Source organism: Phacochoerus africanus, chromosome 11, assembly GCF_016906955.1.
Source record: "Phacochoerus africanus isolate WHEZ1 chromosome 11, ROS_Pafr_v1, whole genome shotgun sequence".
Lineage (NCBI taxonomy): Eukaryota > Metazoa > Chordata > Mammalia > Artiodactyla > Suidae > Phacochoerus > Phacochoerus africanus.
The window spans coordinates 68,730,791-68,747,618 of record NC_062554.1 but is presented as its reverse complement, the minus strand read 5'-3'; the positions used below and the strand labels follow the sequence as shown (position 1 = coordinate 68,747,618).

The 16,828-nt window shown below is 34.2% G+C and overlaps 1 protein-coding gene across 1 annotated transcript in view; it reads right to left on the bottom strand.

The window, feature by feature from the left end:
* ZNF804B (zinc finger protein 804B) overlaps nt 1-16,828 on the bottom strand; it is a 506,757-nt gene that overhangs the window by 84,180 nt on the left and 405,749 nt on the right. Inside the window, exon 2 of the mRNA XM_047753001.1 lies at nt 11,082-11,225. Within this exon, the coding sequence (XP_047608957.1) occupies nt 11,082-11,225 (144 nt within the window). The remainder of the gene's footprint in view (nt 1-11,081; nt 11,226-16,828) is intronic.

Genomic DNA, 16,828 nt, shown 5'->3' with positions numbered 1-16,828 from the left:
CATCACCAAAAAAAAAAAAAACTGATAAAACTCTAATAACTGAGCTCAAAAATTTATGAACTATCAGATAAAGAATCTAGATAATCCTCTTAAGGAAATTTAGTGAACTATAAGAACACACAGACAGAAAACTAAATGAAATTAGAAAATCAATAAAGGAACAAAGTGAGAGTTTTGACAAAGTAATAAAAACCATCAAAAAATAAAAGAGAAAGAAATCCTAGAGTTGAAAAATATAACTGTATTGAAGAATTCAATATAGTTTCAAAAGCAGACTTGATCATGATCATGATTCAGTGACCTGAGGGTAGGACATTAGAAGTTACCCAGGGAAAAGAAGGGAAAAAAGGAGTTAAAAAGCCTCCAAGACTTAAGAAACACAATGAAAAGAAACAATATTCACATTATGGGAATTCTAGAAAGAGAAGGGAGAGGAAAAAAGAAAAAAGGACTGAAAGCATATTTAAAGTAATTATGGTTGAAAATTTCCCAAACCTGGAGAGACAAATAGAAATCCAAATCCATGAGGCCTAAGTACCCCTCATAGGTTGGACCCAAATATTATAATTAAATTGTTAAAAGTCAAATACAAGGAAAGACTTTGAAAAGCATGAATAAGAGAAAAGTTACATACTAGCGTATTCCACATAGGTTTATTGGAAGATTTCTCAAAAGAAACATTTCAAGCCAGGAGAAAAAGGGATGATATATTTAGAATATCAAAAGAAAAAAAAACCTAGCAACCAAGAATAATATATCTAGTGAAGCTGTCCTTCAGAGATGAAGGAGGGATAAAAACTTTCCCAAACAAAAGCTGAGTAAATTCATTACCACTAGACCTGCCTTATAAGAAATGCTAAAGCAAAATATTTGAGTAAAATAGATAATTAATATCATAAAAACATCAAGAGCTCACATAAAACACACTAGTAATGGTAATTATATAGTCAAAGTTAGAATTCAGAATTTGGTAATGGTGGCACATAATTCAATTATAACTCTACTTTAAAAGTTGAAAAAATAAACGTAGTAAAATAGTCATAACTAAAATAATCTTTTATTAGTTACATGATATAAAAATTTATAAATTGTAACAGCAATTAAAACGTGAGGATGAGGAGAAGCAAAAGTATAAACTCTAGAAATGCTACTGAAGTTAAGTTGTTATGTCAAAACATACTAATACCAAAAGACATTTAAACATGATAAAGACAGCAGGATAAGAAACAAGGAACAATTAGTCTAAAAAAAAAGGGCTACAATTAACAAAAAGCAATAATAAATCTTTACCTATCAATAACTATTTTAAAGAAAAATGGATAAAATTCTCCAATCAGATGACATATAATGTCTGAATGGTAGAAGAAAGACAGGAAGAAAAGAAGGAAGAGAAGGAAAGAAAGAAAGGGAAAGAAAATGATAAAAAAAACAATTTCCAATATCTGTTTCTTATAAGAGAGTCACTTTGAACAATATTATATACCAAATAGACCTAAGAGATATATACATAATATATTATTCAACAACAGCATACTACATTCTTCACAAATGCACACAGAACATTTTTTAGTGTGGACCATGCATTGGGCCACAAAATAATTCTTAGAAAATTCAAGAAGACTGAAATCATAGCAAATATCTTCTCTGACCATGATGGCCTGAAAACAGAAGTCAATAACAAAAGAAAAACTGGAAAATTCATGAACATGTGAAATTGTTCTGAATAATCAATGAATCAAAGAATACATTAAAGGAGAAGTAAAAAAACTTTCCTGAGACAAACAAAAATGAAAACACAACATATCAGAATTTATGGGATACAGCAAAAGCAATTCTAAGAGGGAAGTTTATAGCAATAGACACCTATGTTCATAAGCAAGAAAAACTCCAAGTAAATAACCTAAACTGAGCCCACCATTTTAGAAGAAATGGAATAATAAATATTAGTGCAGAAATAAATAAGACAGATGAAAACAAAGTAACAGATATCAGAGTTATAAAGGAAGGAGTGAAATTGTCTCTACTTGGAGAGGACATATTTTTATAGAGAGAAAACCCTAAAGACTCAACCAAAAAACTATTAGATCTAATAAATGAATTTCAGTAAAGTTGTAGGATATAAAATCAACAAACAAAAAACAGTAGCCTGTCTATACACTAACAACAGATTTTATGAAAAAGAAATAAACCAATTGCATTCACAACAGCATCGAAAACTACAAACTACTTAGAAATAAATTTAACCAATGCAGTGAAATCTCTCTTAAGAACTACAAGACATTGATGAAAGAAATCTAAGAAGATGAATAAATGGAAAGGTATCCAAAGTTCATGGATTAGAAGTATTAATGTTAAAATGCCAATAATACAAAAATATATTTATAGATTTAATGCAATCCCTATTCCAACAGCATTTTTTACAGAAGCAGAAAAAAGCATTCTTAAAATTTATATGGAACTACTAAAGACCACAAGTCATCCAAGAAGTTCTGAGAGAAAAGGACAGAAAGATAACACACTGATTTCAACCTATATTATATTACTATAATTCGATTACTATAAAAACAGAGGGGTGCTGACAAAAACAAATGCACAGAACAAGAACAAAGAATTAAGAGCCCAGATAGAAATAAGCCCAAGCACATATGGTCAACTAATATTTGATGAGGGAGCCAAGCATATTCAATGGAGAAAAGACAGTCTTTTCAATAAATGGTACTAGGATAACTGAATATTCACATGTAAAAGAATTAAACTAGATGCCTGTTTTATACCACTCACAAAAATTGATTCAAAATAAATTAATAATGTGCACTGTTGGTGGGATTGTACAGAGGATCCTCAAAAAATTAAAAGAGAACCACTACGTGATCCAGCAATTCTACTTCTGAGAATATGCCCAAATGAAACAAAAACATTAACTTGAAAAGATATCTGCACTTCCAACATTCACAGGAGCATTATTTACAATAACTAAGACATGGAGACAACTTAAATGTCCATTGATGGATGAATGGATAAAGAAGTTGTGGCATGTGTACATACAATGGAATATTATTCAGCCATCAAAAATGAGGGACTCTACCATTTGTGGAAACATGAGTAGAACTTGAAGGCATTATTCTAAGTGAAATAAGTTAGACAGAGAAAGACAGATATTGTGTGATTTCACTTATATGTGGAATCTAAAATTACACATACAAAAACTACAGAAAAACAGATCAGATCAGATTTGTGGTTATGAGAGATGGAGGGTTGGGGTGAGAATTTGGAGGAAGGTGGTCAAAAGACACGAATCACCAGTTATAAGCTAAATAAATACTAAAGATAAAGTGTACAACATGATAACTATAGTTAACACTGCTGTATGATACATGGGAGAATTTAAGAGAATGGACTCTAAGAGTTCTCACCACAAGGAGAAAATTTTCTTTTCTTTTCTCTTTCTTTTTATTGTATCTGGATGAGATGATGGATGTTAGCTTGAATATACTGTGGTAATCATTTCACAATATATGTAAATCAAATCATCATTCTGCATATATGAACCTTATATAGTGATATGTGTCAATTATTTCTAAACAAGACATGAAATAAAAAAGTGATAAATCAATAATGAGTGAATATTAATGTAGGACTTAGTAGCATGATCAATTCTAGAAGCTCACCTATTCAGCTATTCATTTTAAAAAATATTTATTAAGACATTACTATGTGCTAGACCTTGCTCTAAGTTCTAGGAATTCTGGGATACATGACCAAGAGAGCCAACAAAGCCCTACTCTTCTTTCTGTGGAGTTAATGGCAGGGAAGAGGGTGAGGGGCAAAAAATTCAAAAAATAAATTCCTTTTTTAAAAAACATAGTATTAAGTAATTGTGTGCTGGTATATCAGCCCTATGGAAAAATCAATGAAACATATAAGGCTCTGATATTTGTGACTCTCCCACCATGCTGATTTCAAGCTATCAATGGTTTAGGAACCAACTCAAAGAATTCTTGAATATAAACAATTGGCTCTGGAGAGCCTGTACAAGTCAACTCCAACCATCACTGATAGTACCAACAGGATATTAGGATTTAGAGAACTGACAACTGATTACTTGAGTTTGAGTGCAAAGAAAATATCATGCAGAAGGGGTAACATTGAGCTCAGACAGGACAAATGAAAAGAAGAACTAGGAAGTTGAAAGTCATCTGAAAAAATATCTCTGGAAGAAAGAGATATGGCTAATGCACTAAAGCAGGAAAGTGCTTGGGATATCTGAAAATCAGAAACAGCCAGAACATAGTTTTCAAGTTTATTTTTTGATTTGAAGCTAACTTTGATATCAAAGATCCTGCCAGGCGAAAGCAGTATTTTAGGAGAGGTAAATTATGATTTGGAAGCTAAGATCAGTTTTGGCTCTTTTGTACTTTTTGCTATTAGAGGTTGCAATTACTGGTGGGTAATTCCTGGTGAGGAGGAGGGATATAACTATAAAATCTGCAAGAAATCTGGAGCTATAGAATGCAAAATACAGCAGGAAATAAATATTATTCTATTTTACCAACATTTATGGTTCTGAGAGTGGTCATTCCAGACACTCTATTCTATATTTCTTCTTCAATCTTGCCAACCCTACCAATCAAATATACTTTTAAATTTTGGTGCTATATTAAGAGGATTAGTAGCTTAAACATATGATGCTGAAATGTATCATTGAGTAGTATTTGGAGAAAATACAAATCAAATTCTAGGAACCAAGCAAAAGTTTAACTGGGTAGAATTCATTCAGCAGCTTTAAGAGTCTTTTCCTCTTGGAGTCAAGATGACAAAAATGCTTCTGTTTTGTTTATTTTATCCTGAGCAAGTAGATGCAGGAAGGATTAAGAACAATATTTTAAGAATGAATTGCATTTCTCTAATAATCAGTCATGTTGAGCATTTTTTCATGTGCTTGTTGGCCATCTGTATATCTTCCTTGGAGAAATGTCTATTCAGGTCTTTTGCCCATTTTTTCAATTGGGTTGTTGGCTTTTTTGCTGTTGAGTTGTATAAGTTGTTCGCATATTTTAGAGATTAAGCCCTTGTCAGCTGCATCATTTGAAACTATTTTCTCCCATTCTGTAAGTTGTCTTTTTGTTTTCTTTTTGGTTTCCTTTGCTGTGCAAAAGCTTGTCAATTTGATTAGGTCCCATTGGTTTATTTTTGCTTTTATTTCTGTTGCTTTGGGAGATTGACCTGAGAAAACATTTGTAAGGTTGATATCAGAGAATGTTTTGACTATGTTCTCTTCCAGGAGTTTGATGGTGTCTTGTCTTATATTTAAATCTTTAAGCCATTTTGAGTTTATTTTTGTGCATGGTGTGAGGGTGTGTTCTAGTTTCATTGATTTGCATGCAGCTGTCCAGGTTTCCCAGAAATACCTGCTGAAAAGACTGTCCCATTTTATGTTCTTGATTCCTTTGTCAAAGATTAACTGACCATAGGTGTCTGGGTTTATTTCTGGGTTCTCTATTCTGTTCCACTGGTCTCTATGTCTGTTTTGGTACCAGTACCACACTGTCTTGATAACTGTGGCTTTGTAATATTGCCTGAAGTCTGGGAGAGTTATTTCTCCTGCTTGGTTTTTGTTCCTCAGAATTGCTTTGGCAATTCTGGGAATGCCATTTGCAGCAACATGGATGGATCTAGAGACTCATACTGAGTGAAGTACGTCAGAAAGAGAAAGACAAATACCATATGAAATCACTTATAACTGGAATCTAATATATGGAACAAATGAACCTTTCCACAGAAAAGAAAATCATGGACTTGGAGAATAGACTTGTGGTTGCCAAGGGGGAGGGGGAGGGAGTGGGATGGATGGGGTACTTGGGGTTAACAGATGCAGAATATTGCCTTTGGAATGGATTAGCACTGAGATCCTGCTGTGTAGCACTGTGAACAATGTCTGGTCACTTATGATGGAGCATGATAATGTGAGAAAAAAGAATGTATACATGTATGTGTAACTGGGTAACCATGCTGTACAGTAGAAAATTGACAGAACACTGTAAACCAGCTATAATGGAAAAAAATTAAAAAAATAAAAATCATTTTATATATATTGGGTGGAGTTCAAATCCAGGCTTGAGACTGAACAGCTCCTCCTGAGTGAAAATAAATCCTATTGTGAAGCAAAAGAAGATTAGGAGGATTAAGTGTCACATGTGGAGGATGTGAAAGTAGATTTATTTTTATTATTGAAGGTATTTTTATGGGTTAATTGTATAGGGATCTGGTTCATTTGTTTTTCTTAATTGAGATAAGCCAGAATGTCTCTGGGGCAAGAAAGACTTGTGCTATGAGGATGTATACTATTTGTTTCAGTATTATGCATTTGCAGCCAATAGTCTTGAGAAAGGGATTATGACTCAGTAGGCTCAGAAGGAATTAATTGTTACTGACATGTTAGCTATATTAATTTTTACAGTACTCTCTTTTTCCAAGTGATTGTTATTTGTATACACATTCAAATTTCTTTTGTAGTAATGTTCAACCTTTACACAGAATTTTAAAAACATTCAGGGCAAGAGCTTAAATGATTGAGTTATTTCCAAAAACATGAGTTACGTATGGCATGTAGTTGTGAAAACTAGAATTTCATTTTTTTTCCCTGTTAAAGAAATAGAAAAAAAAAATTAGCTTTGTTACTGATAGGCTTTTGCCATAAGAAATAAATCTCAATTTTTATTAAATTATAGAAAACATTACTAAACATCCAATGGAATTATTTTAAAACTATGAATCCCAGATTATTCTACTCTGTAAAGCTGCATGTTAATTTATTTCTCTAGAGTTACAATAAATCTGTGAATAATATAACTTTTGCAGTAGAATAAATCAAACACCTAGTACTGCTATTTAAATACAAGGCAACAGAAAAACTTTAGAAATCACTTATTAAACTGAAGGATCCTGAGTAATTATAAACGAGAGAAGGAAGGTAAAGAGGATAATTCAGATTATCCTATTACTAGTTCTAAGCTATTCTATTAATAAGTAATAGAATTAATTCCATGTGATTTGGATTTACTTCGAAGTGTACCGAAAGACCACATTGTTGAAAATTCAACGGAAGAGACCAGATATTTCCTCTGAATCAACATGGAGAACAAAATTAAGGCAAATGTTCATCTTACTCAGACCAGAAAAGACATTCATCCAAATCTCAACTTCATCATTATAATCAGCATCACAATCAAGAAGAGCCCTTACTGAAGCAAGAACCAAACTGACATTATTTAGCTTTGGAATTTGAAAAGAAGGAAAAAAAAAGATTTTTGCATATTCTACTTTAGTGCAAACTTCCTTTATTTGTACCTAAAATTCAGTTTCACTTAAAGAAAAAAAAAACAAAAAACACTGTAAATTTGGCTTTATTTAAAAATCAGGTAATTTTCAAAGTATTTTGGGAAAAAAATAAATCTTTAGATGGAAGTATTTCAACATTTATCCAAGAAAGCAGTCTTACAAGGTCTCTAGCAAATTTAATTATTCCAGTGTTTCTCCAAGTGGGCAGAATGACAAAAGTCTGCATAATATTCCTGAGTCGATCACAAGGAATTTAGAAAATGACCTTAAATCAGTTTACCATGAGATCACAGCTTTTTTTCATATCCAGATATAAGTTGTCAGTCTATGCATTAAATCTACTGAAGTATGTTTTAATATAGCCACAAGGTGGGGGGATAGAAATCCCAGACAGAGGAAGATTATGAGCCAATATGAACAGGTGGAAAAGCATAATGCATCTTTTAAGAAACTGTAGGGAAATTATGGGTTTGCAGGAGAAAATATGGAAATGGATGCCAGAGGCAAACTGTGAACATTTTAAATGACAAAGTCATTTAGACTTTTTAAAAAGTCAGCCATTGAAGATTTCCAAGGAGGCGGGTGTTAGTGTAAACGTGGTAGTTTGGGAAGATTACTCTGGCTATAAATGGATAGGCTGGCGTGGGACAGGGAAAATACTGAGGCAAGGAGTCCGGTTAGAGGGACCTAGCAAAGAATAGAGTAAGATTAAATTTGAATGGTGAAAAGAGAATGCAAAATGAAGAGTGAGAACAAGGTCTACTATAAGAGAAGAATATGAGGAATGAGATCATTTAAAAGATTCTTAAAGAGATTCTTAAGAGACTGATGGTGACTTTAGTGATCACAGCGAATCTTTTGCAGCTTCTCTGAGTGGGGGTCGTGCTTTGTAACTACTCTATGCCTTGATACAGGTTTTCTACCATGAAGGACCTACCATTCCTGGTAGGTTAACGCAGTTAACTTCTAATTCATTCTTTAAGAATTCCAGTTCATTTATCATGTCTTCATTCTTAAATAATTTCTGGCTATCCTCTTAGTATCCTAGACATACAATTTCTACAACATTTAAATCAATGTATTTTAAAGAATGATCAATTAGGTTATAGGTTTCCCAATCATATTACAGGCTCCCTGAAGTTAGAGATCAAACATGTTTATTTTTCACAAATGAAGCAGCAGCACCTAGTGGAAATCCAATCACTGTTTGAACAGGGGCGGGCCTGGGAATGTCAGAATGCTAAGAAGCCTAAAGAGAAACAGAAATGGGCAAATAGAAGGAGTACAAGGAAAGGTTGTTTGATCAACATGCTGAAAAGCCAATGGAAATAAGATTGAGAAAAATGATAAAAAGGGAAGTGGATAAAGCAGAATTCCAGAGTGCAAGATAGGCTGTGGAATGCAAAGCAAGTGTGGAGAATTCACTCTCCCATAGTTCAGTACCTCATACATTTTTCAAAAGAGGCCATATGCTCCTTCATTTCCTCACCTTATCTCCATGTGTTTCCACTCTCAAGAATACCATTCCCTCTTGAGCCTCTTTTTCCACATTTATTTATATATACATTTAAAGCATACATCAAATGTCGCTATCCCATGAGAACTTTCCTGGTCACTTACTTCTTTCAATCCCCAGAATGACTTTTTTTTTTTTCTTAATATTCAGCCTGAAGAACTCCTACATAAAATTTACTTTGGGTCATAGTTTTGGGAAGTTATAGATATATTCTGGGAAGTTTATCTACATACATATATTCTGTCTGCTAAATGACAAAAGGATGATAGAATTAGAATCGTCATTTTATACCTCCAAGTAAAGTAATGGATTTAAGCAAATGACCATCTATAGGTACAAGAACCATTAATGGAAAAAGGTCTGTGGGGTACTTAATGGTGGACAGAACAAAGAAATAGTGGTACCTAAACTAATGCTCAAACTTTGAGTTCTAAAAAGAAAGAAAAAACTAGATATTATATACCTCCTTATGGAAACACACGATACTCCCTCTAGTATATTTTTGCTAAAAAAAAATATGAACCTGAATTTGAGCAGATTTTATTTGCAACTATCAGTTTAAAGGAAATACAGAAGACAGAGAAAATGTGAAAAGACAACACTGGGTTGTGTTCAGCAAAATCCTTAATGTGTTTCAGTTTTCAACAAATAAATTGCAAGGATTAAAGTTTAAAGATGTAGTGCAAAATCTATAGTTTAAATATGTAGCAAAGGAAACAAAGCTATGTCAACCAAAAGTATGATATCTTTGGATCTTGATTTCCACAAGCCCAAATTTATAAATTTCTTACAACACAAATGAAGAAGACACCCCTGATTTCACGTAATTATTGTTAAACCTTAGGCATGATACTGGTCTTGTTGTTTAAGCATCATTATATATCTTGAAAAACTTTCAGATGAAAAGATATGATATCTGGAATTGGCTTCAAAATAATGCACAGTGGTGGCAGGAGTGGGAGAATGAGTGATGGCACTGTAAATAAAACAAGACTGTTTTGGAGTTGGATGGCAGCCACATAGTTCATAATTTATATATGTCTGAAAATTTCTATTTTGTATCATTTTAAAAGTTCCCAGGCCCCATATCAGAACTATTGAATTAGACTATCTAAAGGAGAATCTGGGAAACTGTATTGATAACAGGTTCCAAAGTGATCATTATGTGCACTAAGATTTGGGAATCAGTCCTAAATAATTCATCCTATTGTTTTTGCTCTTATAAGACACATTCAGTCAATTATCTATGCATGCTGTATCTTTAAAGATAGACACTGTCTTGCCTCTTCCAAAGCCATAAATTTTTATATGTGCTCAATAAATATTAGTGATGTTAGTAAAAATATTTATTGCTCTCACTCTGAATGAATATTGTAGGTCTAGACTATCCAAGGCTTATACATATATACCAAGATGTTAGGAGTCCGCACCTTCTCAGGTCTTAGCAATAATCCTCTGGCCACATGGAATATCTTTCTTAGTGGTATTTAAAACTCCTGATTCCTAGAAGGCCAATATTTTCATACCTCTTGCAACAAGGATAAAATTTAACAAACGAGAACAATAACTTTCTATTTCATAGAAAGATGGCAATAGAGAATCTTAGTATCTATAATATCTACACTAAATTTATATTTATATGTGTGTGTGTGTGTGTGTGTGTGTGTGTATATATATATCCTTTTACGAAAAAGAAATGTGATGTGATATGCTTATACCTGCATTATCCCTCAATTGTGCCTTTGATATTTTTGTTGTTTGTGTGCAATGGTTCATTTATTAAGTAACTACTTTCACTCTCCTAAGACAGTATTCTTAGGGAAATGAAACCTTTTACTGAGGTTTTTTTTTTTTTCCCCAAAGACAGTATTCCCCATAATTTGGAACTCTTGAAAAAACTCCATGCTAGATTCTGTCCTGGTACTGGTCCAGTGTTTTAGATCTGCTACTAATTAGCTAGGTGGTTTTGAATCTTACACTATTTTTACTGGGTCCTAGTTTCTGCATATATATAATTCTAAAATAAATGTCAATCTATTATTAGATCATCTGTAAGTTAACCTACAGTTTTACATTCTTTCTAGGAAAAAGTATTTAAATAGCAAATACAACCTTAAAGAAAAAAACAGATACAAAATGGTTTCATCTCAGCATCCCAGATGAGGACACATTGTGTTCTGAAGGTATAAATCCAGGAACATGAAGGATATTTCCCACTCAGACTTACCTGCTTATGAGCATGATCATAAGAATTAATATGATTGTCAAACTCCTGGTGTTTGTGGTATTGCTTGTCACATAATTCACAGTAAAAGTTTGCTTTTACATCTTCCAGAGCCTTTGCTGTGGACTTCTCCTTTTCTGGAAAATCCTTTAAAAAAAAAGGCAAACAATGTTGGTTATATTTCTCTCTAATAACCTAACCAGAGCTCTTATTACTTAAGTTTGAATTTAATTTTACTGTGACTAAAAGAATACAGTTAGGCTTATTATATTTCAGAAATCCACAGCATTACGGAAATAACTTTCAGCTCAGCCTTAGCCCTAAGTTATCAATAAACACATAATGAACTATCCCAAAGGTGCTCTCAGCTGCCATGTGGTCATTATTCATTCTTCTTGCCACACATTTCCAGGTGTGGTTCTGCTGACTTGCCTAACTGGAGGACTCACTTCCATTTCCTCTGCCTATCCAATGACCCATCTCTACTGCAACGTTTTATTGGGATATTGCTTGTATTGTTTTATATCATTTACCTACTGCTTCATGTATCTAGCCTACCTGAGATCATCAGTGTTGGAACTTACTATTCTCCCTTCACATAAAGCCTTTTTCCACCATGTTAAATTGGTGTCCTCATATTCCTTTCCCAATACCTAGCTCTTTGCCCCCTCTGGGAAGCCTGTTCCATGACATTTCCAGGAAGAGAGCACTTCCACTATGTTGCTAATTACCAAACACATCCATGATCATTCCTACTTCATCTCCTTCATAGGCATTTCTTTTTTTTTTTTTTTTGATGCTACCATTACGTTTTTGTATTCCATACAATTCCATCTTCAGCCAACTGACTCATGCACTCTACAGACATTCTCCCTGGGTGACTGTATTCACACTATAGTTAAAGATTTATTTATCCATATACTCTAACTCCAGGTTAACCTTCTTCCACAAGCATCCACGCTGGCTTGATATTGCCAATGAGTTTATCACATAGTTTTCAAAATTATTAAGCTTACAAATTTGACTATGCTCCAGCTCAGAGCTTCGGCCACATCATTCCCCTACTTAAAATCCTCTTGAATTCTCTCATTGCCTATAGAATAATAGAGATGAATGTTTACTGAGAATAAACTATGTGCCAGGTATCAGGTGAAGTATGTGAATTATCTCATGCATTCCTCACAATGCCCCTATAAAAGTACACTCTATTTTAATCTACATTTTACAGATGCATGAGCCAGAACTCAGAGAGATCACACAGTTATGGACATTGAGTTAGCAAATGGAGAAAGGATTTGAATTCAAATAACCTATGCCTAGCTTACTTGTTAATAAATAGCTGGGTTTTACCATCTCCCTTTAAGGCCAATCCCCTTAATATACCACACCAGTGCCTTCCTACCTCATCCATGTCATCTTATATCAATCCCTGCTCCCATACTTTATCCTCTCTAACTTTATTAGCAGACATGCCACATGACATTAAAAAATCTGTTTACATGTCTATTGCTTCTGTAAATCTTATGAAGACAGGAACTGTTTTATTCACTTCCATGTCCACAGTACCAAATGCATTGTCTAGCCCAGAATAAGTGCTTATTTCCTATGCATTACAGAAGTTAATGGATAATGGTGGCTTACATATTCAGGCCTTCTACCATTACACAGGTTCTTCTCTATGATCCCAGTGCCTAAATAAAAGAATGACTGGCACAGAGAGGGTACCAAATAAATATGTAGAGAGAACAAGGATGAATAAAATAAAGAATGAGTTTTAGCTTTGTTTCTTCAAAATGACTCACCTTCTATTAAAGGAAATTAGGCCATAAACCTAAATCATAGAGGCATCACTGCTCAGACAAGAAAGCAAGCACAGGGAATTGAGGCAGATTTTCACAGGGTCAGGTAAAATGATGGGGTGATTGATTAAAACATGGGAACATAATGATTTGAACCCAAATATGAGTCTTATATGCATGGCAAAAAGGAGGAAAGACATGAGTAATATTAACAAATAGCAAACTAGACCAAATATCTAGATTGCCTACCTAAGAGAGGTGAGGTAGAAGTTTGGTTACATTGTAGGCTAATGGGGCATAAAAAAGCTACTCTAGTGGATGTATCCAGTAAGGAGAATATGGACACCAATTTCAAGAAAAAACGCAATTGCTCAAAGAACCAAGATAATGTAGTCACTTGATAATTGAGGGAGCATTTTAGCACTGGGGTAGAGCAAATCATTTGCAGTAATAAGCTTAGAATCAGGAGAAATCTTTCTCACTAGGAATTTTTCGATGCTCTTTCTTAGTTTAATCGTAGGGATTGGACTGGAACAAGGGACTACTTCGGTTTATGCATAGTTCCTCTTACTTTATAATGACACAGGAACAACAGCTTTGGAAAACTGAGCATGTGCCTTAGATACTGAGTAACTCTGCCTCAGTGCTCAAAAAAAAAACGCCTTCACTTCATTAACTGGGGGTGGAGTGGGGGTAGCAACTTAGATATACAGTGAATCTGTAGTTTAAAATGTATTTTCATATTACTCCAGATTATGAGAAGGATTTTATGACAATAGTTCAATGGTCAGGAGTGAAACTTAGCTGGTTAATTTTGGCATCTGTATTTAAACATCTTTTATATAGAACTACCATATGATCCATCAACACCATTCCTGGGCATATATCTGGACAAAACTACAATTCAAAAAGATACATGCACATGCATGTTCATAGTAACACTCTTTATAGTAGTCAAGACAAGGAAACAACCTAAAGGTTCATCAGCAGATGAATGGATTAAGAAGATGTACATATATACAATGGAATACTACTCAGTCATAAAAAGAATGAAATAAAGTCATTTGCAGCAACATGGATGCAAATAGATATTTTCATATTAAGTGAAGTAAGTCAGAAAGAGAAAGACAAATACTATGGGAAATCACCTAAATGTGGAATATAAAATAAGGCACAGGTTGGAGTTCCCATTGTGGTTCAGTGGGTTAAGGATCTGGCATTGCCACAAGTGTGGCATAGGTCACGCAAGCAGATTGGATCTGGTGTTGCTGTTGCTATGACATAGGCCCTAGGTGCAACTCCAATTCAACCTCTGGCCTGGGAATTTCTATATGCTACAGGTGCAGCCATATAGAGAAAAAAATATGGCCCAAATGAACCTATCTACAAAACAGAAACAGACTCAGAGACATAGAGAACAGACTTGTGGTTGCCAAGGGGGTGGGATGGATGGGGAATTTGGGATTAGTAGATGCAAATTATACTTTTAGAACAGGTAGACAATGAGGTCCTACTGTACAGCACAGAGAACTATATCCAATCTCTTGGGATAGAACATGATGGAAGACAATATACACATTTTATATATATAATATACACATACACACACATATTCCCTCTCTATTATATATATATGACTGGGTCACTTTGATGTGTAGCAGAAATTTGCACAACATTGTAAATCAAGTATACTTTAATCAAAAATCTTTTTCTTCGAAAACATCTTTTAATTATAATATTACATGCCTCTTAAGGAAAATGTTATAATTACAAGAGCATTATAAGTTAAAATGTTAAGAGTATAACATTTCCATCATATATCATTTTCTGTCAACATTCACATTTTACAGAGTCATTAGTCTAAATTATATATCCCCTTTTCTTGTCTCTCTTTTTTTTTTGCCAGGGAATGGTGTTGATGTACCCATTTATCTTCCCTCCAAGGAACTAATGATATTCCCTAGGGCATATCCTAGCCCCTTATTAAGAAAGGAAGAACGTCCAGTGGGATATAAATGTCATTAGCAAAACATTTGGTTCACAATCCAGGCTGTCCCTCAAAGCTGGAAGTAAAAGCATAAACCTAAGAGCATGTGATTATGGAGCAGAAATGAGGAATCTGAGGTCTGAGGGTAGAAATCTCAGACAGAAGAGAATACAAGCCAAGAGTTGGGTTGGGTAGAGGAATCACAGAGAACAAGATTAAACTGGAGTTGTCTCATAGTACAAGCACCATGACCTACTGGCCCATGGTATTACTCAACAAAAAGTAAATCTACTCTCAAGTAGGCAATCCATGGGAATGGAACAGAGTTGGTCCAGTTGCATGTGTCAGAGATTGGAGGGTAGTAAGGTAATAAAGTCTAGTAGGGGAGGTATCATATATTCTAATCATACCATTAGCAGAAGAGGCAACTGATGTTTAGGAATTTCATGATTTGAATAAAAACAAGTAATGGTAAAGCAGGGGCACACTTTCCATTGTATCAGGCTTTTCCATCTACCCGATCATTCATCCATTCATCTAACCACACATTCATCCGACTATCACTAAGCATTTATGCAGTCAAGAATCTCTTATTTGCAGTCCTCTTGTGATGCAGTGGTTTAAGGATCTGGTGTTGTTACTGTAGTGGCTTGGGTTGCAGCTGTGGCACTGGTTTGATCCCTGGCTAGGAACTTCCACATCCCACGGGCACAGCCCCCTCCCCCCCAAAAAAAAGAAAAAAGAAAAAGAAAAGAAAACAGAATCTCTTGTTAAGCAACTTGAAATCAATGGTTTCTTTTTTTAGTTTTTTTTTAATTATAGTTGATTTACAATGTTCTGTCAATTTCTGCTGTACAGCAAAGTGACCCAGTTGCATGGGTCAACTGGGAACAGAGTTATATATATATAACATTCATTTTTTTTGAATCAACAGAAGATTATTCTATTAATTAATTAATTAATAGTTATTTCCCCAATACAATTTTTTTCTACTGTATAGTATGGTGACCCAGTTACACATACATTAACACATTCTATTTTCGCACATTATCAAGCTCCTTCATAAGTGACTAGACAGAGTACCCAGTGCTACACAGCAGGATCTCATTGCTAATCCATTCCAAAGGTAACAGTTTGTATCTATTAACCCCAAGCTCCCCAACCACCCCCCTCCCTCCTTCTCCCCCTTGGCAACCACAAGTGTCTTCTCCAACTCCATGATTTTCTTTTCTGTGGAAAGGTTCATATGATATCACATATCTGGAACCTAATACAAGGCATATATAACATTCTTTTTCTCACATTATTATCCATCATGTCCCATCACAAGTCATTAGAGATAGCTCCCTGGGCTATACAGCAGGATCTCATTGCTTCTCCTCTCCAAATGAAATGAAATGGTCAGCTTCTTCCTAGGTCTTTACCTCAGAGTTTTATAGTCCAGCATGGGAAAACAACATGAGAAGATATAAACACTAATCATAAGTTGCTGTACTGTTTCCCTAGTTCATACTAGTTAAGAATATCTGGGGAAATCACACATAGCAATAGCTACCTTGTAAGCTCAGAATTTCTTGCCTTTTCGTTGAATGACAAGATCCTTTTACTGGTCAGATTGCCTTAAAGGCAAATTAAGGTGTCATTTACTCTCTGAAATAATTATCTAGTCTTTAAAATATTCACAGATATGGAGTTAACTTGAAAGGAGTAAAAATGGCCACCTATTCTCAGTATCAGTAAATTTAAAAAATTAAAAATGAATAAAATTCATAATAGCACATTAGACATAACATTTGCTATGTAACTCTATCGTTGATTTGCTACTTATACAAATTTCCCTTCTAAAAGTTTACCTGAAAGAGAGGATTCAGAAGCTTATTTAACAGAAATAATAACATTTCTGAAAGAAAGCAAAGCTTCTTGTTAACAATTCTCAATGATTCATTAAAAAGTTGAAAATGAAT